The sequence below is a fragment of the Paramormyrops kingsleyae genome, chromosome 2 (assembly GCF_048594095.1).
Source record: "Paramormyrops kingsleyae isolate MSU_618 chromosome 2, PKINGS_0.4, whole genome shotgun sequence".
NCBI lineage: Eukaryota > Metazoa > Chordata > Actinopteri > Osteoglossiformes > Mormyridae > Paramormyrops > Paramormyrops kingsleyae.
Window position 1 is genome coordinate 1,723,789 of NC_132798.1, and position 20,652 is coordinate 1,744,440.

At 44.7% G+C, this 20,652-nt stretch overlaps 1 protein-coding gene across 8 annotated transcripts; it reads left to right on the forward strand.

The window, feature by feature from the left end:
• Window positions 1-134: 134 nt before the first annotated feature.
• brd3b (bromodomain containing 3b) lies at window positions 135-20,517 on the forward strand. Of its 8 annotated transcripts, XM_023809531.2 has the most exons (14): window positions 144-244; window positions 3,979-4,085; window positions 4,993-5,337; window positions 5,822-5,959; window positions 6,311-6,455; window positions 6,747-6,958; window positions 7,133-7,504; window positions 11,248-11,376; window positions 11,667-11,873; window positions 12,227-12,295; window positions 13,869-14,113; window positions 15,545-15,837; window positions 16,440-16,565; window positions 17,701-20,517. In XM_023809531.2, the coding sequence occupies exons 3-14, from the start codon at window positions 5,137-5,139 to the stop codon at window positions 17,817-17,819; spliced, it is 2,256 nt and encodes a 751-aa protein (XP_023665299.1). In that variant the 5' UTR covers window positions 144-244; window positions 3,979-4,085; window positions 4,993-5,136; the 3' UTR covers window positions 17,820-20,517. The 8 variants fall into 8 exon arrangements, with proteins under 8 accessions (XP_023665298.1, XP_023665300.1, XP_023665304.1 ...); XM_023809530.2 differs by lacking the exon at window positions 3,979-4,085 and having other exon boundaries at window positions 135-244; XM_023809532.2 differs by lacking the exon at window positions 3,979-4,085 and having other exon boundaries at window positions 135-244; window positions 11,667-11,858.
• The last annotated feature ends 135 nt before the right edge of the window (window positions 20,518-20,652 follow it).

Here is a 20,652-nt window from a genome sequence, read left to right on the forward strand (position 1 = left end):
CCAAAAACATCACCGCTCTCTTTTATACTGCATTTTGGGAAGCGTAGTGCTGTTTTTAATGAATATTAAATTTCCCTACGTAAACGTGTCTTTAAGAGAACTACAAAGACCATACGCGCCCTCTTCATTGCGCATGAGCAGGGGGCTGGTGTTACCTCGTCTATTATGCTGCTTCGCTGAAATAAAAGAGCAGCTAGGACGACTTCAAGCGAAACGCTGTTGGAGCCGCAGAGGGGGAAAAAAAGTAATAAACTATTTCTCTTTATTCGTCGCTGTTTTTTAAATAAAGAGCGGTTTAGTTTAGCTACACGAGTTGATTGTATTATTTAGAGCACAAAGCGAACCTCTGGTGTTTGCTGTGTGTTTCAGCAGTGCTAACGTTATCTCTGCGCTTTGCAACAATGCAACAAAGCCTGCTTTCTTTAACATTGGGGGTTAACGCGTGAAGTTTAGATCGTGAAAAATTAAAGAGTGTAACGGCGAATCGGCCCTTTCGGTACTGGCGATCGCGGCATTGCTCGCCTAGCCGCGTTTGTGAAACGCTAACTAGCTGTATGCATGGCGCGCGTTACGCGGTGGGTCTTTTCGTGTGGCAGCGCTACGGGGAGGGCAGCCTGCTAGCCTGCGAAATAAGATCGGCTGCATTTCTCACTGTACCGTATCTCTGCCCTGCCCGCCATCTTTTAAAGGAGAATGTGTGGAGTGGGGTACATTTTCCCCCCCGAAAGGACAGGTCTCGCTCGCGTCCGGTCTTTGCGCCATTTGTTTTCTTTCTTTTTTTTGCACGATTAGCAGATCGTGCAGAAATCGCGAGGGCAGCCGGGCGCGCGCCTTTCGGTTTAATTAGCCCGATTCCGCGTGTTTACTATTTACTCTCGTGGCTCAGTCTAAATTCCGGAGCGAGTCTTTTTTTGCGATTTTGCTTTAATTTCTTGTTACGTAGCATGCATTCTTGTTTTATTGATTGCAACTGTTTGCGGAGTTTGTTTTGTGGATTCTGTTTGATCGTGAAGCTGCTGTGCGGTTTGTTAGACTTTTAGCGTGTGTGTGCTAGAGGGGGGTGGTTGACGTCCCATTCATAAATTTGTCTCCATGTTTGCTAAATTATCAGCTCGCTGGTTAGCAGCTGCTGGCCGTATGGCTACATGCTCGATCGCTCTTTAAATGTGCCGCTTAACATTAAACGCGATGACCATTACTGTTTACAAATCTTTAAGGAATGCTTCTGGTGAAAATAGTGCATTGAACTGATCCGTTTCACTTTAATATTACAACGACATTAAATTTATTCTATTGTAGATGTACAACACATGATCGGAATATTAGATGTTGCCATTATTCAGAAGCATTGATACATTTCGCACGGTTTCTTAGTCGTTTTATTGGAATATCTTAGTTAACATCAAATCTGTCACCAGTGTAAAATTTTAATGGATGTTACATAGTTGAATCATATCGATATACAAATATAGATAAGGACTCGTCATGTTTCGTTTGTTATGGTGCTGTCAGTCTGAAATCCGAGAATACAGGGAAAAAATTCTGACGAAATGTTTTGCGTGCTTGTATTATTATCCTTTAACATTGTAAGTTAAAGTGTTTTATTTAAAATGTGTGTGAATTGCCAGAGCAGCTCTATACAGTAGGATTTGTTGAGCAGTCACTATAGTTTTAATCAGTGATGTGAGTCCAGGCTTGGAACTAAGCGCTATTTAAATGTAATTTAAAATGACCTAAATGTTGACTCCACTAATCATACAAAACTTTTCTAAAGTTATGTATTAACCCGAAACATTTCATTCAGTCTGTCAAACAGAGAGGAAAGTGTCCATTGTGTACTTTAATGGTTTTTGCATCGACCTGTTGGCTTTCCGGGGGAAAACGTTAAACAATTTATTCTGCTGTTTTTATATATATATATATATATATTTCTCCTTTTTTAAAATGTTGTTCAAATGGAAATTGGAAAGACCCTTCGAAAGAACTCTCTCTATATATTTTTTTTGCCTTAATTTAGACTAAGATCTGTTGATGGCAATACTACATTTGTTTTCATAACACATTGCCAGCCTCTTGGGAGGAATAAAAGAGAAATCTACTGTGTGGTTTGCAATACAAACAAGTTAAATATTCCTGCTACATCTTTCATTCTTGCATCAACACATTATCAAATAAGGATTACAGTGTGACATGATTGTTTTCCACTTTGTGCTTATGTTTTCTAAGTAATGTAATACTTTTGTTACATGCAGAGTAGACTGATGCATGCTCAAAGTCACTTGTACACTTGAGTTTTTAAGAATTTGAATACATTTTAATCAAAGTGCATCTTCCAGTCAGCACACATGCAGTTGTAGGTCTTTTAAAAATGTTATAGAAATCACTTTTTCAAATGGTATTAATCTCTTAAAATTATTATGAGTGAAGTTCTGCAATATTAATCAATTTAATCACTTGGTCTCTATGAAGGGCATTGATCTTGACTTGTCAGTCGTGTGCCGCTTTCATCTAAGACTGATGTCCTCATCTTTAAAGTAATGAAGACATGCAAACTTGTTATGGTTTTACGTTTGCTTCAGCCACGATGCTACGGCCATGAGGTGCACTTAGCTTGTATTTCATGTACATGTATGTTGGCTTTGCCCAAAGTTGTATGCATGCTAGTGAAATGGTCGAGTTGTCATCTGATGAATCTTCATGTTAGCGCTGTACTGATCATCACTTCTGCATTTTGTCTCAAGTTGGCGTATTTTAAAATGAAAAACTTGATTAGCTTCATGTTTATATTGCTAACTGATTAATGCTCTAAACATCAGTTGCTACACAAAAGCATGTCTCTGTTAAATTGTTACTTTCTGCCCCTTGGTTGAGTTTACCGCGTGTTTTTGGTGTGTCCCTTTTCCTGCTTGTGCGTATAAGAAATGACATGGTGTCCCACTGCTTGGGATTTCAGTCTCCTGAGTTGATGTTCAAGGAGTTTTTGACCAGCTACAAAATTACTTTCGCCCTCTGTGGGTTACTTGCAGTGCTGCGCCTACACAAGTCCTGTTTCCCGTGAGTGGGATCACGCCCTTGTTTTAGGAGGCATTTGTTCCTGACCGTCATGTGACCCTGTCGCATCGCTCTTGGTGGGAGTGTTATTTCTGTGGTTTTGTGACATTGCGTGCTTTTCAAGTAAGACTCCTCCTGTTCCTTTTCTTTTGTTGCCGGTCGTAAATATGTATAAAAGGACAGTGACTGTGCTTCTGCTTGTCTTTGAGATTGCGTCTAAGTCAAGTGCTGTGTCCTTGTTTGTTCTAAGTTGTTGCCTTCCTGCTGTTTTTTTTCCCCCTTGTTGTTGCACATGTGCATAACTGTTGTGTATTTATTGGAGTTATCCTGGTTAAATGCGTTCCTCCAGGTCTCTGTAGCAGTTCCCCTCCTGGGAGCTGAGCAAGGAACTGTCGGCGTTCACTAAAGTCTTAGTCGCTCTCCTACCCGCCGTCTGACATTCCCAGAGAAGCTTTTTCATTCTCTTGGTACCAAAACAGATATATCACACACGTATACACATATTAAAATATTTATTAGTCCATTTGTTTTCTCTGGCCTAATTTTGGTTATCTTTTGGGACAACTATCCCTTTTCTGGGGCAATTTTGATTAGTTTGAATATATATATATATATATATGTGTGTGTGTGTGTGTGTGTGTGTGTGTGTGTATATATACACAGGTGCGCACGCACACATTTTATATATATAGTTTTATTGGTAGATATCTGAAAACATAGTAATAACTGATAAGTGAAGTGCGTTTTGTAGTATTTTCACCTTCAAGCATCACTGCTTCTCAAAGCGTTCCTCTAGAATTATACTCATGTTGGCTTTCTGTCCTGATGTTATTGCCTAGAGGTGTCGTAACTAATAGTCTATAAGTTCTGGAGCTGTCTTCTGTAATATACTAAATGTATTTTATACTGTTTAACTGCACTCTACAGAGCTGTTACAGATGTATCCACTGGTCCTTTTGCCTGCCTATGATGGCTCACTTTCGCTCGACATTTACTAGCCAGCTGTCAAAAGATCCAGTCACCAATTAATAAAGGTATAGTCATTATCTAACACCCCCTATATGTTTTTCACTTAATATGGATGAGGTTATTGCGCTCATTTTTCCCGCTATTGTGCTGCGAATGCTCTGGGAGTTTCTGGTTCTCGCGTGGTTTTTCCAGGTCTGTTACACATCTGTTACCTTTTCCATGATAAACGGTGAAGTGTTTGCTCCCCTCTGTTCCTGGAGCTGGGACCCCCTTCAAGTGGGTTGGTCTGATTTCTGTGACATCACTTATCCGGTTAACTTCGACCGTTTCTATACTTGGTCACATTTGTATTGTGTTTTTTTTTTTATTATTGTTATTGTGATTTTAATGTTGATATCACATATGTGTAGGGATGTAATTGGGAAAGAAACTGAGTGTATCCTGTGGTGGACTTGTCTGCTTTTGTTGCAGTCTGGTATATTTTTTGAAAAGAGGTGGTAGACAATCAGAACGTTACTCCCATTTAGGAATTGCACTTCAAACACATCATCTCTGGCAGTTTTTTATATAAGTAAAATGTACACGCACACACATGTTCTGCTAACATTTCAAATAAAGCCCATTCAGTTTTTACTTTTTTGTATACCTGTAATAGTAAATGATGGCACATTAATTTCATTTTTATTTTTAGTTTTAGCATTTGATCATAATTTTGTTAGCTTTCTATTAGCATTGAAATCAGCCTTTTAATTATCACAAAATATAAATGCTTAGGAAAATGTTGCTGTTTGAGCTGGAGCTGGTGCATGAACATGCTATATGCGTAAGGTGCACCTGACCTTATCTTGATTTGTAGGAAATTACCCAACGTACAAAATGAACATAATGGTTTTTTTTCTGGTTTCCCTTTTTTCGGGATGCTGTGTTCTGTTTTTTTTACACGCTGCTTTCTTCTGAATTATTTTTTGGCAGCATACAGATCAGCCCTGAAATGGGATATCGGTCCCCCAAAGAGAGTGAAGACCAGAAACAGGAACACCGTACCCACTGAAGACACAGAATAGCCACAGACGAGGAGAGCATTAGAGAGTCCGCTCCCCCCCTCCCCTCACCGCCATGTCTGCCGTCCCCTCGGCAGTCCAGACCCCGCCTCCGGGGACCAACCCACCTCCACCCGAAGTCACCAATTCCAACAAACCTGGCAGGAAGACCAACCAGCTGCAGTACATGCAGAACGTGGTGGTGAAAACACTGTGGAAGCACCAGTTTGCGTGGCCCTTCTATCAGCCTGTTGACGCCATCAAATTAAGTCTTCCAGTGAGGATGACCTTTATGTCTCTCTTTCAGATGAATAAATATATGGACATGCTCTACTGATACTGAGCATGGAACTTAGTGTGGTAACTTTGGATTGTAGCTGGAATGTCAGTAAGTGATAGATGTGCCTATTTATTGCAAGAAAAGTGAACAGTACTAACCTTTATCTCAGAGTCCCCTTTAAGCTGCTGTTAGATGCTTTGTTAGATTATAGTGCCCAGGAGAGCTTTCTTGCACTTGGAAAATTCCAGATTTTTAGTGGATAAAATTCTTCAAACCGTTTCTTTGGACAATTTCTTAAAATTCCAAAATCTTTAATGCATGGAATAATTCTTTTGTGCATACTTGGTCTTTTTGATTAAATATGAAAGGCTAGTGACCCTATCAAACCTGAAGCAGTAATTTCATGTGGAAAATACAGACTTGAAGGTGATCGTCACCAGCGCTGACGTGATGTTAGAGTAAGGTGGCTGCTGTTTTTTAGGATTACCACAAAATAATCAAGAACCCAATGGATATGGGAACCATTAAGAAGAGGCTGGAGAACAGCTACTACTGGAGTGCCAGTGAGTGCATGCAAGACTTCAACACCATGTTTACCAACTGTTACATCTACAACAAGGTAGGTTCTGGAGCGGCCCAGCCTGCCTTCGGCCGCCTGCTCTGTAAGAGCCCTGCCAAGAAGTTTTAGTTGCGTTACTATCCAGGATGTCTGATCCCTGTAGCTCAGGGGTGCTTCTTAAACCACGATGACGACCTTATTATCTGTAGATATCCGAAACCCTTAGCTTTCGACTAGTCCTTGTGTTCTCATGTGTTGTCAGTTTGATATTGCTAATCAAAGTCCTTCAGTTCTGTAAATGTAGAGCCTATGTGCAGAGTGAGGATGTTTTTCATATTGTTGCGTCTTGAGTTACAGTTGGTTTTCAAACTTCCCTGGTGATTACATCTCCCCACCTTTTTTTTTCTGAAGCCCACAGATGACATCGTCTTGATGGCCCAAGCTCTGGAAAAGATCTTCCTGCAGAAGGTAGCTCAGATGCCTCAGGAAGAGGTGGAGCTACTACCGCCTGCCCCCAAACACAAAGGCCGCAAGCCCGTAGGGGAGCCTGGCCTAGGTAACGTGTAACCCGATTGGCCGGATACCCAGCACTGTGTTTATTCTGCTGGCGGTTAATGGTAGCAAAGCTCGTTTCCCGTCAGTGCCATGATATGGGTTATGGAGCTTGTCGTCTGTACATTGTTGAATCAACTTCATTGATCATTGCTCCTGGTTTTGGTTTATGGACAGAATGGGAAGAGTCCCAATAGTCTCAGTCCGTATCTGTTCCGACTAAAGGAGCATTAGCGTAGCGTAGCAGTGTTGCTATGCTGCTACTCATCACTCATTCTCCTGCCTTTGTCTGCAGGGGGGCAGCAGGTGCTGGCCGTGAGTTCGCCTTCCCCGCCGGCGTCCTTCCCCAGCACACCCACCACGCAGGTCACACAGACCCCCGTCATTGCGGCCACTCCCATACCTGCCATCACCCCCAACGTGGCCCCGGCCCCGGTCCCGGTCCCGGCCGCGCCGCCCTCCGCCCCCATGATACCCGTCGTCTCCACCGCGCAGCCTGTCGTCAAGGTAGGTTCTGGCCCCCGAGGGTCTGCGATGGTAGCATTCGGCAGACGGGGGCACGCCGAGATCACTGCCGCTGACATTTTGCTCCATCCCGTTTTGAGGAAAGCATCCGCTCTGGTGTCACTGAAACTCCTTGTGTGTCTGATGCTTGAGCCTGTTCTTCATTCCTCCTTGCAGAGGAAGGGGGTGAAGAGAAAGGCAGACACCACGACTCCCACCACCTCCGCCATCACGGCCAGCAGAAGCGAGTCACCCACCCCCCTCCTGGAGCCCAAGCAGGGCAAGGTGGTGTCGCGGCGGGAGAGTACAGGACGGCCCATCAAGCCTCCCAAAAAAGACCTGGAGGATGGCGAGGTCCCTCAACATGCGGGCAAGAAGGGCAAGCTGAGTGAGCACCTCAAGTACTGCGACAGCATCCTGAAGGAGATGCTCTCCAAGAAGCACGCGGCCTACGCCTGGCCCTTCTACAAGCCCGTCGACGCAGAGGCCCTGGAGCTGCACGACTACCACGAAATAATCAAGCACCCCATGGACCTGAGCACCGTAAAAGTACGTCGCCCCTAGACCGCTTCCCAGCCTTCCTGCCCTCTGGGTCTGCTAGACATGTGCTGTAGGAACAGGGTTATGTGATGATGATGATGGTAGTGGTCTTAATGATGGATATTGGTAGGGCTTCACAGTTAATTGTGAAAGAACCACGATCTGCCGTCTCATTTCTAAATTACAACGGCTCCTCTGCATTGTGTTACATCAGCTGGATCACGACAAGAGCTGCTTCTCCTCAGAGAGCGTCAAGCGTCCCATAATTCTGCATTCTCTTTGAAGGGCGCTTTTCCAGTGCCCCAAATACCTTACTTTTGTTACTTCAAGGAAATACCAGAAGTACGGTACTTCAAGGTGTTGGTTACTCACAGGCGTAAAAACTGGTACCGGCACTGAATGACATCACAGCGTGAGGTCGGGTATTTCGTACTGAATTCAAAAAATGGCTGTAGCGTTTTATAGGCTGGCCGATGTGCGATATTAATACCAACATCGCATGCTGTGCATGTGCAATTCATACTTTGGCTGTCAGCTAGATTATGATCGGGCTTTTTCTTACTTTCAATTCTGTTTGGACATTATAGCCTTTTGCTAAATCATTTTTATTCAGTCATGGGAAATAAAAATCAAGTTTTGCAATTTTAATTATTCCTTTTTGAGATTATCTAGTATATATTTGAAAATCAGTTTAAAGTTTTTACCTCCTCCGCTTTTGCATGTCAATCATAATAATTTTCATCCTTGCTGTTTAAATCACTCCTGGATGGATTTTTGAGAAATTTATGGTGAACTCCTTTTTTGTTTTATAAATACACAATATTTATAAAACAAAATCACATTGCAGTACTTAGAAATTTTCCAATACCATGCTGTCCTAGTATATAATATAAGTGCCTTATTACTTTTTGTGCTGTCCTGATCTCAGGTTCTTCCTAACAGATCGCAGTTAAAGCTTGGGTCACTTGGGTCATTTGTCCACAAATCCATTTTTATTATTTTTATTATTATTTTTTACATTGTTTATCGTTGTTTTCAAGACTGCGGTTGCATTGCTTTTCAGAGGCAGTCTATCTACATAGCCGCTGGACAAAGAAAGTGTTTCAAGTCCCACCCCAAAGTACTGAAGTAGCACAAAAGTATCCCACTGGAGCTTTTGGTCTGGCTGTTTTGGTTGCCCTAATCGAATGGCCCATGAGCGTTTCCTTTCTGTTTTCAGAAGCTGATATGCCGGTTCTGGATCAGTCACACGTTTGGCACAGTCATGTTTTGTTCTTTTCTTTTGCAGTTTAATGACTGCAATAAATGCTTAAATTTAAGAAAAAAAAAACAATTCCAGAGAATCGTGATCTCAATTCTCATCAAAAGAATACCAATTTGCATGTTCTTTCCCCAGAATTGTGCAGCCCTTAGGTATTGGGTGGGATGAGCTTGCTGCTCCTGTGTGACGCAGTTGAATCCTCCCTTGGTGGCTCCGCTTTAAAACATGTGCGCTGATGTGAGCTTCTCAGCCCCAGACATTGAGCGCCTACCAGAACCCCTGTGTGTCTAGGGGGGCGGCGGGTTTGGGGCTGAACTAAGTCTGCATGCTATTGGTAAAAAATCATATTGTGATATTTAAATTTTTTGCAATGAATATCATGATGTTTATAAAGCAGTAGTCTGCATTGCTGCCATGAGTTGTGCCAACACAAAGTAGTGCAGACAGAACTTACTTTTGCTCAATGTCATGTCTGTGGAATCCAAAATATTTCCATACGGCGGAATTTGGATGTATTTTGATGACGAGTTTTTGTTTACTTTTCTCTTCCTCACTCATTCTTGTTACATTTCTTACAAACACGACTTAGAGTGAGTAGAACAGTAAGGATTAGGGCTGCACGATTTAATTTGCGATTACATTTTTTTAATGTCAAGCCTTAGTTCAATATTGCCCATTCCCAACTGTAATAGCAATTAAAGCGATCTATTCTTTTAGTATTTATGTTAAAGCAAGACTTATTTTATTACTGTTAATTGTGGGATTAATCTTTGGAAATACTTAAATTTAATAAGCACAAAAACATATGACATAAACATGACTGTATTGTGGGTTTTACGGCTTTTGGAGGTCACCGACTCCGCTGCTGTGAGAATTACTGACTGTCCCGTTGTTGTTTTGATGGGTTAGCGGTATACTAATGCTATTGCCTATTAAAAACCAAAGGTATGATACGCTGAAGATATTGCAACTGGTGTTTAAAAAGAGCTCGCCGGTTCTATTGATTGGACCTTTCTGAAACAATCTCGGACCATGAAATAGGAAGGCAATTCACTTATAGCTCAGTAGCTTAATCAGTATGTTTCCGCACCGCGAACGTAACATTTTCCTTGGGTTTCACGTGTTTGCTGTTTGTGGACCTATATGCCTTCTTGGGCCACTTCTGATTGGTGAGCATGACTGGCATGCGAGAAGCACGGCGCTTGTGATTGGTGAGAATGACTGTCACACAGGGAGCACGGCATGAATTTGTAAAACTATTCTCACAACAGTTTTAAACCCTGGGTCCGACGTGCTGTATAATGTATATCCTAAATCGCGATTTTTGCGATTTCCTAATTGTGTTGTTTCAAATCGCGATTTCGATTTGAAATCGATAAATTGTCCAGCCCTAGTAAGGATGAAAATGAAGGATTGGCCCCGAGAGTGCATGCAGAGCTTGTGCAAAACCAGTGACTGCAAACTTGGAAAGGAACAATCATGAACATTGTGGAACTTGCTGTTTTCATGTGACCGAGTAAAAATGTTGTAGTGTAACTTACTGACTCGCGTTCTGTGTGATGCGACAACTGCATTGAATAACATGCGATGTCGATATTGACATGGCACCCCATGCGGCCCCAGCTGTTTCGCTGAAGCGCCACTGTGTGTGACTGCTGGCTGATGCTAACGCTAGAGGTCCTAGTGTTGTGGTTCGAGCACCACACCTCATAAATCACGTTGGCTTCATTTCATTCCTTAGAGATGATGATGATGATGATGATCACAGTTTAAAAAAACTTCTTGTTTTTATCTGACATCCATTATTACATCTTACACGTTCAGTTAGATCAGAATTCTTGCAGATGTATAATATACCGAGATGCACCGCTTCTGTTGTTCTGATTGGCATGCTGCAGTGCTGGGGGGGGACGTGCCAGTGGGTTTGCAGTTGGTCTTTGTGCTACTTGGTCAGCATTAGGCTCCCTCTCACTATTGTCCTTGTCATTTGTTTCTGGACCTTTGGCCATGATTCCAGTCTATATCCATGTTGAGCTGTTTGTTTGTGCAAAGTGCATTTATCTGTGCTCTCCTATGGTTTTACAGATTTACTTTTTATTGTGTTCAGTTCAAAGATCTGTTTATAAGTCTTGCGCACATCACGATGTAGATGTGAGTGTATTTTGCATGAACTATCTTAGGTGTTAATCACATGGTACTCTTTGCACAATCTTTGCAAAATAACCTAAATATTCAATTAGTAGTGTAATTGCCTGACACTCTTACGGGTTTTGAGTCCTTGCCAGGCTTTTCCATCACTGGTTGAACTGCCTTTATACTTTTCCCTACTGAATGATTTAATAAGGATTTTCTTGAGGTGAACCGTTAATGTGAACATTCTTTTTTTGATAGGTTTTGTCTGTAATTACTGCTTAACGAACTGAGGAACAAGTTAGCGCTCGTGGTCACAGGACCCTGCGTTCTCACGCCAGTTGTTCCTGTTCCCCTGCAGAAGAAGATGGACGTCCGCGACTATCAGGACGCCCAGAGCTTTGCAGCTGACATCCGGTTAATGTTCTCTAATTGTTACAAGTACAACCCGCCTGATCATGAAGTGGTGGCCATGGCTCGCAAGCTGCAGGTGTGTGTCTCTCTCCTGAAGTTTCAGTCTCTATTTAGCCTCTAGCTTTTATTCATGCAGAATGCAGCACATTTATAATGGCACAGCATTAACACATTGCATTTGTTTATGGATTTGAATTAAAGCAATTTTGATTTATTGTGAAAAAAAAAAATCTGACGGTTGCCGGAATCTGCTTAATCCGTGCAGATTGCCTGTCATTCACCTGTCTGTCTTTTGCTGTCTCTGTACGGCTGATCCTTGCTGTGGGTGCCATTGACCATTGACCCCCGCCCACTGTCTTCCCTCAGGACGTCTTCGAGATGCGCTTCGCCAAGATGCCGGACGAGCCGGCCGAGTTGGCCCCGCCCACAGCCCCGCCCACCTCAGCTGTCGTCAGCAAGAGCACAGAGAGCAGTGAGAGCAGCGGTGAGACGTCGAGCTCAGACAGCTCCGACTCGGAGGAGGAACGCGCCACGAGGCTCGCCGAGCTGCAGGAACAGGTGGGTTCGGAACAGGTGGGTTTCAAACCGCGGATCGAGATCCGAACCCAAGGGTGCTGGGGGACGGGGGAGGGTTTCAGTCTCGCTCCGGCCGCCTCCCGCCTTCAGCCGGGCCCTCCCTCTCACACTGCAGCCACACAAACCTCTCTGCTTCCAAAGCTGCCCCCCCCACCCACCCCACTCTTTTTTTAAACTGAAAGTTAACCCTCTACCGCCTGGAACGCTCTCGTTTGGGCTCCTCCTAGTATAAATGCATGATGTATTTGTCTTTTTTTAACATCAGTGCTGCTATATGGAATAGCTCTGATTTGTCATAATAACATTATGAATATTCTTGTCCCCTGATTTCACTCTGACTTTTTTACCAGCCGTTCTCTGTGGAGCACCCCAATGGTAACAGGGCGGGGGAAAAAAACGGGTGTGCCAAACATTTTCAGGTGATTTACGTTTTTCTTCCCGCTCCCCACTGTCTCCTCACTTTTTTTTCCTTTATTTTTATCGTGTATATATTTTGCACCCTGTCGAGCGAGCGGTAGAGGGTTAAGTTAAGGGAGCGTGTTCAGCAGGGGGCATCCCTGGTTGGTGGGAGGCGCCCCCTGCTGACCGTTGGTGTCCCCGGCTGACGGGAGGCGCCCCCTGCTGACCGTTGGTGTCCCCGGCTGACGGGAGGCGCCCCCTGCTGACCGTTGGTGTCCCCGGCTGACGGGAGGCGCCCCCTGCTGACCGTGGGTGACCCCGGCTGACGGGAGGCGCCCCCTGCTGACCGTGGGTGACCCCGGCTGACGGGAGGCGCCCCCTGCTGACCGTGGGTGACCCCGGCTGACGGGAGGCGCCCCCTGCTGACCGTGGGTGTCCCCTGCTGACCGTTGGTGTCCCCGGCTGACGGGAGGCGCCCCCTGCTGACCGTTGGTGTCCCCGGCTGACGGGAGGCGCCCCCTGCTGACCGTTGGTGTCCCCGGCTGACGGGAGGCGCCCCCTGCTGACCGTGGGTGTCCCCGGCTGTTGGGAGGCGCCCCCTGCTGACCGTTGGTGTCCCTGGCTGACGGGAGGCGCCTCCTGCTGACCGTTGGTGTCCCTGGCTGACGGGAGGCGCCCCCTGCTGACCGTGGGTGTCCCCGGCTGTTGGGAGCGCCCCCTGCTGACGGCTGGTGTCCCTGGTTATGGCGGGCTCACCTTGCTTCTCTTGATCTGCTCTCGCCTGTTTCCCGATTCCTCTCAATCACTCTGACTGCTGTAAAGTGGGGGAGCTGAGAGCAGGTCTCCTCCATCGTTATCTATTTCTTTTTTTTGTTTTTACACCCCCCCTCCCAACTCTCAGCTTGTGATTGTCCTCTGGCCATATACTCTCCTTAAGGTCTTTATTCCCTTTTTAACCTCTTCCACCAGTACAAAAGAGGTAAAGGCCTTTTGGATTGCTTACCCAGTGTAGGTCACCTGGAGTACTGTGGCCATAACAAGATGCAAGATCTATCAGGACAGCAAGTGATTTTTGCCATTTAACCCAATTGACAGTGTGTCCCTGTAGTCATTTTCATTCCCCCCCTGATAAGCTCCTGGTGTGGAGGAGATGGTCACTTTCCAAATTCTGCTAGTCAGTGGTAATACTGAGATAACAGAACTCCAATGAAGCCATTGGACGGTGTGAGTTCTGAGTTAATATATCCCGTCTCCTCACACCTACGTACAGTGGAGCTATTTTCCATTTAAGCACTAGGTAAGCAAGGCGAGTATTAGCCTGCAAGCACCCAGTAGCTGTGAATCATTTTTAACAAATAGAAAATATTTCATTTTGAGTCAGCATTCAATGACTGGAAGGAATATTGCAATGTGATTTACTGTTTTTACTGTGTGCGCATATATATATATATATATATATATATATATATATATATAAATAACACATAGTATACAAGATTCCTCCTGATCAGCATGACTTATGCCTGTAGCGCCCCCTACCTGCTGAGGGTGCCCTGGTTGAAGGCTGACCCCCTCCTCTGCCTCTCTCCCCAGCTGAAGGCCGTCCACGAGCAGCTTGCCGCTCTGTCTCAGGCGCCGGTAAGTAAACCAAAGAAGAAGAAGGAGAAGAAGGAAAAGGAGAAAGACAAGAAGAAGAAGGACAAGGAGAAAGAGAAGGACAAGCACAGCAAGGCCAAGCCAGAGGACGAGAAGAAACCGAAGTCCGTACAGCCAGCCAAGATGGCGCCGCAGAAGAAGGGCCCGGCAAGGAAGGCGAACAGCACGCTCACGGCCAGCAGGTAGCGCTCATCGTCCCGCTGGGCTGCTGGCAGCACTGCGGCCTTCCTGCCCATCATCTAGATCAATGTTTTTCAAACCAGTCCTCAGGGACCCCAGATGTTCTCCCCAGATGTTCTGGGAGTGGGTCTGAGGATCCCCAAAGACCAGGTGGGGAAACAGTGGGTTAGATAACCACAAACTCTCACTGAGCCAGATGCCCACGTTGACGCTGCAGGCCAGTTTCATTCTCGGAAACCTGTGACAGAATGGTAGCCCGTTACAACTGGCAGTGCGGGCGACTCACGATTAGAGCTGCAGCGCTAGATTATTCCTCACACGATAACAATAGACTGATGGCCAGTCCCAAGAGCAGCTTGCTGGGTAGATGGTCAGCCAGTACCAGAAAAGAGGGGCAGACGAGGAGGAGGGAGAATGTGAGAAACCGCGAGAGAGCTTCATTAGCCGCCACGCTAGTGGCAGCTTGGAGATTGGGGTGTCCTGAAAAGGCAGCCGGCCATGGCAGACGAGTGAGCGAAAGTAACCGTAGACCTGCAAGGTGAGAGGCTTTGCACTATAGCATGTTGCATCCTGCTCTCTTGGCTTGGCTAGTGGTGCATCGATGTGGAAAATCTGTCCAATAACGATATATTTTTTGTCCAGTATAAGCGATGCCAGTCACTGGCTAACCTTTGAGCCGTTTGTGCTGCCAGTGAAATGTGACAAGCTTGCCAGATGTAGTACAATGATGTTACGTAATTTAAATTTTGTGGAAAAACAGGTCGATCTGTGGGCCTCTTCTAAATGGTGAATGAACCAATGAAATCCATTGTTCTCCATTACAGATTAAAACTACATTAAATATTGCCCCACACTCTCAGCCAAGATTGTCGCATTTGGCTGATTTTGATTTTTAACAAATATCAACCAATAACGTTTTGGTCGTTCATCTCTAGGCTTAGCCAATGCTAAATCTGCATTACCTCATGTCTTTACCGTTATAACCGACGCTACAGCAAGGTGTTAGATCAAATTATGACTGGTTTATATTTCATAAGAGATGACCAATGGATGGATAGCCCTCAAAGTAATCACCACCATCTCTTCATTAACTGCCTCCTCCTCTCATTAATGGCTGTCCCGTCTTGAATACTGTGGTTATTTGCCAGTCTCTCACAGAATCATGAGGGAATTCTGGTCCACTTCATGATGCATTAGCTCGATGGCATGTGTCTTCTGAGCTTTACTTCAGGCCTAAAGTGCACTTTGCTCATGCCACTACATGTTCATAGGATTTAGTTCTCAACTTTGAGCATGGCTTTTCTTGTACTCCCAGACAGGCGGCATTGGGCCAGCGGAAGATTACAATGAGAATCATTTTTTGTGGTCTGGTATTTGGAGCCCCTCCATGCTGGGGTGAATGTCCCTCTTGTGACGCGACTCTGACTTCGCAGGCAACTGAAGAAGGGTGGCAAGCCGGCGGCAGCGGGGGGCTACGAGTCTGACGAGGAGGACTCGCTGCCCATGACGTACGACGAGAAGCGGCAGCTCAGCCTGGACATCAACAGGCTGCCGGGTGAGAAGCTGGGCCGCGTCGTTCACATCATCCAGTCACGCGAGCCGTCGCTGCGAGACTCCAACCCCGACGAGATCGAGATCGACTTCGAGACGCTCAAGCCCTCCACCCTGCGCGAGCTTGAGCGATACGTCAAGTCCTGTTTACAGAAGAAGCAGCGGAAACCTTTACGTAAGTCCGGTGGGCCGCCCTTGCTCCATCCTGGATCTCTCCTGGCTTCTCTAAGCCAGAGAGCCTGTCTGCTTCTAAGAGGAACCGCACTTCCCTCTCCGTCATGGCCGCCCCGCAATCTTCTAATCTGCCGTCAGATGCTCTGACCTGCTTAGGCCTTAATTATTTTCCTCCCCCCTCCCTTTGAGTTGGAGTAGCCCCCATCCCTAACCCTTATGCACGTCTGTTGGTTAGTTATCTTCAGTATGATTCCTGTTTTATTTCATTTTTCTATAGGCATATCCATTTTTGTAAGCCTTTTCTTCTTTGGACCACCTCTTTAGCATTTTTCATTTATTTATTTATTTTTTTTGGTAGCAGAGTTTCCGATTTTAAGTGGTGTGTTGCCCGATAACGCCCACGTGTTAGAAGTTTTTGCTGGATCACTGTAGTAATCCTTCACCGTCCACATTATCTCTGGGGAATTAAAAAAAAAATAATAAAAAAAAAAAAAGAGAGAGAGCGAGAGAAGCAGTGGTGCTGCTTGTTGCCGTGGCAGCGAGGTCCACTTGTGGGGGGGGGGGTCCTTGTGCTTACGGTGCACCGCTGTGTGTCTCCTGCAGCGGGCACAGGGAAAAAGAGTGCCAAATCTAAGGAGGAACTGGCTCAGGAAAAGAAGAAAGAGTTAGAAAAGAGGCTTCAGGACGTGAGCGGACAACTGAACAACAACAAGAAACCGCCCAAAAAAGGTACCTGTGTTCCAGGGTTGGACACCGTGACAGGCTGCCCAGTGGACTAGAGACAGGCTAGGACAGGCCCCCCGTAGCAAAGCCCCCGCTCACTGCGTGTCTTTATCATTCGTCACCTTTACATTTTCTTTCTAGTGTTTTTTTTTTTTTTCGTTTTTTTTTTTTTTTTTCCGTTTTTTTAATATTTCCCTCCATATGGTTATTCTTGGATATAAGATCTGATCTTCTACACGCCAACTTGCCTGGGATTGATTTTTTTAAAAGTTTGTTTTATTTTAACTAGTTCTTTTTTTGGATGTTTATTCTTGTCAGCTGTCCCGGAATTCATGACGTTCTGTCGTGCATCCAGTGAACGTCCAGTGGTCACGTTAAGCACATCACATTGCGTGACGTCGGAGTCGCTCCCCATGTGTGTGACGTTAGCGGAAGCAGACGTGCTGATGGGAAGGCGTAGGCGCCCGGGGAAGCCCCTCCTACCCCTGCTTATCTTCCTCTTCTCGTTGCGTTCCTCCTCTTCCTTGCTCATGCGTGTGTTTGTGTGTCTGCATGCCTCAGGTCTGCTGCTGATGCATTTAACGCTTTTGTTTGCTGGTGGGGTTAAGGAACCTTTCTGGAAAGAAAGGCAAGAGAAAATGAGCAATGTCTACGATTGCTTTAAGACACCAAAATTGTTTTACACTGAAATTCAGAAATGGGCAGATCCAGGAAAATATCACTCTGGTCTGGATAAGTTAAAGTTAGGGTACACCCTGGATGGGATGCCAGTCCATTGTTGGGCACATACAGACATAGACTATGGGCAATTTAGAGATATTGTTTAGCCTAAATGTATGTCTATAGATGCTGGGAGGGAGATGTTTGTGAAGGAAACCCATGTAACATGGGAAGATCCCACAAACCTCAGACGTGCACACAGTCGAGGGCAGGATTCAGACTCCTACCCCCAGCCTGGAGCCCCCCCACTCTGCCACCTGGCTGCTCCCATATTTGCCCTGTAGCTTAAAGATTCCATGTGTGTTTCCCTTTGGATGTACCCGAGTAGGGAGGTGTGCGAGGCATGTGTGCGCCCGCTTGGCGCGTGCCCGCTTGGCGCGTGCCCGTTGACCCTCCCCTCTCTCCCCCTCTCCCCCGGCAGAGAAGGCGGGCTCAGCGCAGGCCGGGGGCCCTTCACGCCTCAGCGGCAGCAGCAGCTCCTCCGACTCTGGCAGCAGCTCGTCCAGCGGCACCAGCTCAGACAGCAGCGACTCCGACTGAACCCGGCCACACCCAGGACTGCCCCCCCCCTCCCCACAGCAGCGACTCCGACTGAACCCGGCCACACCCAGGACTGCCCTCCCCCCCCTCACCTTCCTTTTGGTTGCTATTTTTTTTGTTTTGTTTGTTTTTAAGGCCAGCCGTCATATGTGCTCACGGTCGTCGTCCCCCCCCCCCCCCCCCCGTATGACTCGGTCACAAACAAAAAGCTCTACGAAGGCAGAGAAACGTCTAAGATTCCTCCTTATTTTACCACTCAAGATCTCCAGTATAAGGAAAGAAAATGGGTGTTTTTTTGTTTTGTTTTTTTTTTTTTAAGTGGATGGGTTTTTAAACAGATGAGAAAGGGGTCAGGCATCTCACGTGCAGTGTGGAATATCCATGCCTGACCTGCCGCCCCCAGCGGGAAATCCTCCTGTCTTTTGAGTTTTATTTTTATACCCCCCTCGTTCTCCTCCATCGTTCGATCTCCAGACCCTCTCCACATTCCACAGCATCTGCCTACATGTATATTTATATATAAGTAAATATATCTACTCTTACATTTTTTTTTAATTTATTTGAATTTATTGTGTAATATGCATTGAAAACCAAAATGCATGTTGCTTTTAATCAGCCGTTTTTTAAAGCACATGTAAAAATTGGATCGCAAAGAACGATAGGTACTTCCCCAAATACACTAATTCAGTTGCCTTGTCTAGATGTGAGCTGCGAGTCCGCAGAAGCGATACTGGTGTCCTGCAGACGTGTTTCTCTGTGCTGGCCACGTATCGAGAGGGATTTGGAACGCGACTATTGTGTAATTTTTTTTATTTTTAATTTCCTTCATTCTCCTGGATCATTTGGGGTAATTTCTTTGGTTTAGGCTACTATCTCTTCGTTTTTTCCTTTTTAGCCCTTTCATAGTGTTTCAAAAAACATTTGGTCAGTTTTGTAATTCAGCTGCATGTCTTTCTAAATACGAAAATTAGTTACGCAGATGGTGTGCGTATCTCACCCCTATTGGTTTATATGATGGTAGTGTCTCATAGCTTTCTGTAGTCCATTCCATAGGACAATCAAGGGGGGGGGGGGGAGGTGGGCTGGGAGTTTGGGCTTTTCAAGCCAAAATTGGGTGGTTTTACTTTTTAAAAAAAAAACAAAAAAAAAAAACTTATTTATATTGACAATAGATGCAGTTGTGGCATTAATTTCTGTTTTCAGGCATTTTAGTTACTATCATTTTCACAGCTCCTTCGACTCATCCGTATGTGACTTAAAGTCATTCGCTCGTGTTTACCAGTATGTCTGAATGTCTTTCGATACACTGTAGCCCATGCCAGACAGGCAGTTGGAGGGCTATTAAGAGGTGACGTAGTGCGACTTTTGGAAGTTTACGTAGCCCGAAAATCTCCTCGGTCTGCTTTACAATACTGAAAGGTTTCAGTAGTCGTTCTCAGAAATGCCTTTTACTCAATGTTGTAATGGGTGATCTTTACAGATTCGGTCGTGTGAATCACATGATGTAAACAAAACAAAATGGGTGTTTACACTGGGCTCATGACAAAGTAAGCAATAAATCTAGTTGAGAAAATGCAGTATTAATATTTCAGCCATAAATATCAGTACATTAACTCAACATTTAGGCCTCAAACTAATAGTTGTTGAATTTGGGTGAGTAATACATTACTTAATAAAAATTCCGATTCAAAGCTGTGTTACCGCCAATGCACACGTCTATAACGGATACCAAGTTTTTCCCTGATTGTGACAGGGACCGTTCTTCTCTCCCCCCCTTAGTTTGGATTATATCTTTATTAAACATGAGATGCACTGATTAAAACACTATACTCAAGTTCAGAATTGAAAATAGTCTCCTGAACATGTATTTCATTTTCTTTCCGTTTCATGCCGTCTTGGTTAGAATCCTGAAAGCTTAAGAACTGCAGGTGTTAACAGGACAAAATCAGCAAGTCTTCCTCTCCTGGGTGGGGTATTGCTTTCCGAATGTATTCATTTATCCTTATTTTGATATTTTATATTGCTAGCCCTCATTGTGACTCGACTACCCTATTTCATACCCATGTTTTTTTTTTTTGGTTTTTTTTTTTTAAACTATTTTTTGTAACTAATCTGAAATGGAAATCTTTAAGGAGGCAAGGTGTCAACGGTTAATTATTGTGGTGGCATTTCTTTTTCTGGCAGTACTAATTTTCAAACTCCTCACCCTTGCAGTACTGCAAGGATTCAAGGATTGAGCTCCAATTAAAAACCATGATAGGTTTTCCTGAGTGATGTCACTAGAGTTTAAAGACTGAAAATAAGTATATATAAATATATATTCACCACTTATTAGTTCATTTTTTAGGCCCTGGTCAAGATATAATAGTTCTTTTTATATTTAAAAATAAAAAATAATAATAAAAAAAGTTTTTATGTATGTGCATGCAGGAATATTGTAACTTTCTTATACCTTTTTTGAGCTGTTTATAGTACCTTCCTGTAAATGTCAGTCATTGAGAAAATCAAGGATTCAATGTAAGTAGTTTTAGGCTTGTTTATTGCAACAAAGGTTTAAAGAGCCTGTGGGAGGGGGTTGGGGAGGGGGTGGGGGGTGTTGGGCAGAGTTAGAAGCTAATATTTGATGTAACTGCTAACCTGGAGTCTCTGACTCATCAAGCTCATTTTGTTTTTCGTAAATAAACTACAAAAAACCTTACCTCTGTTTCTGTGTCTGGTTCTATACTGGGATCGTGCAGCAGTGCAGGCTTCCAGCAAGAGATTCATAGACATAATGCTGCATTATTTTCTATTACCGGTGTCATCTGCAGACCTGCATACACCTACACCAGGT

Coding starts and splice junctions, on each gene's coding strand:
- brd3b (XM_023809530.2), top strand. CDS start 5,137: ATGTCTGCCGTCCCCTCGGCAGTCCAGACCCCGCCTCCGGGGACCAAC. Junction 11,874..12,226: donor AACAGGTGGGTTCGGAACAG/GTGGGTTTCAAA, acceptor CTTTTTTACCAG/CCGTTCTCTGTGGAGCACCC. Junction 14,114..15,544: donor AGCACGCTCACGGCCAGCAG/GTAGCGCTCATC, acceptor CTGACTTCGCAG/GCAACTGAAGAAGGGTGGCA.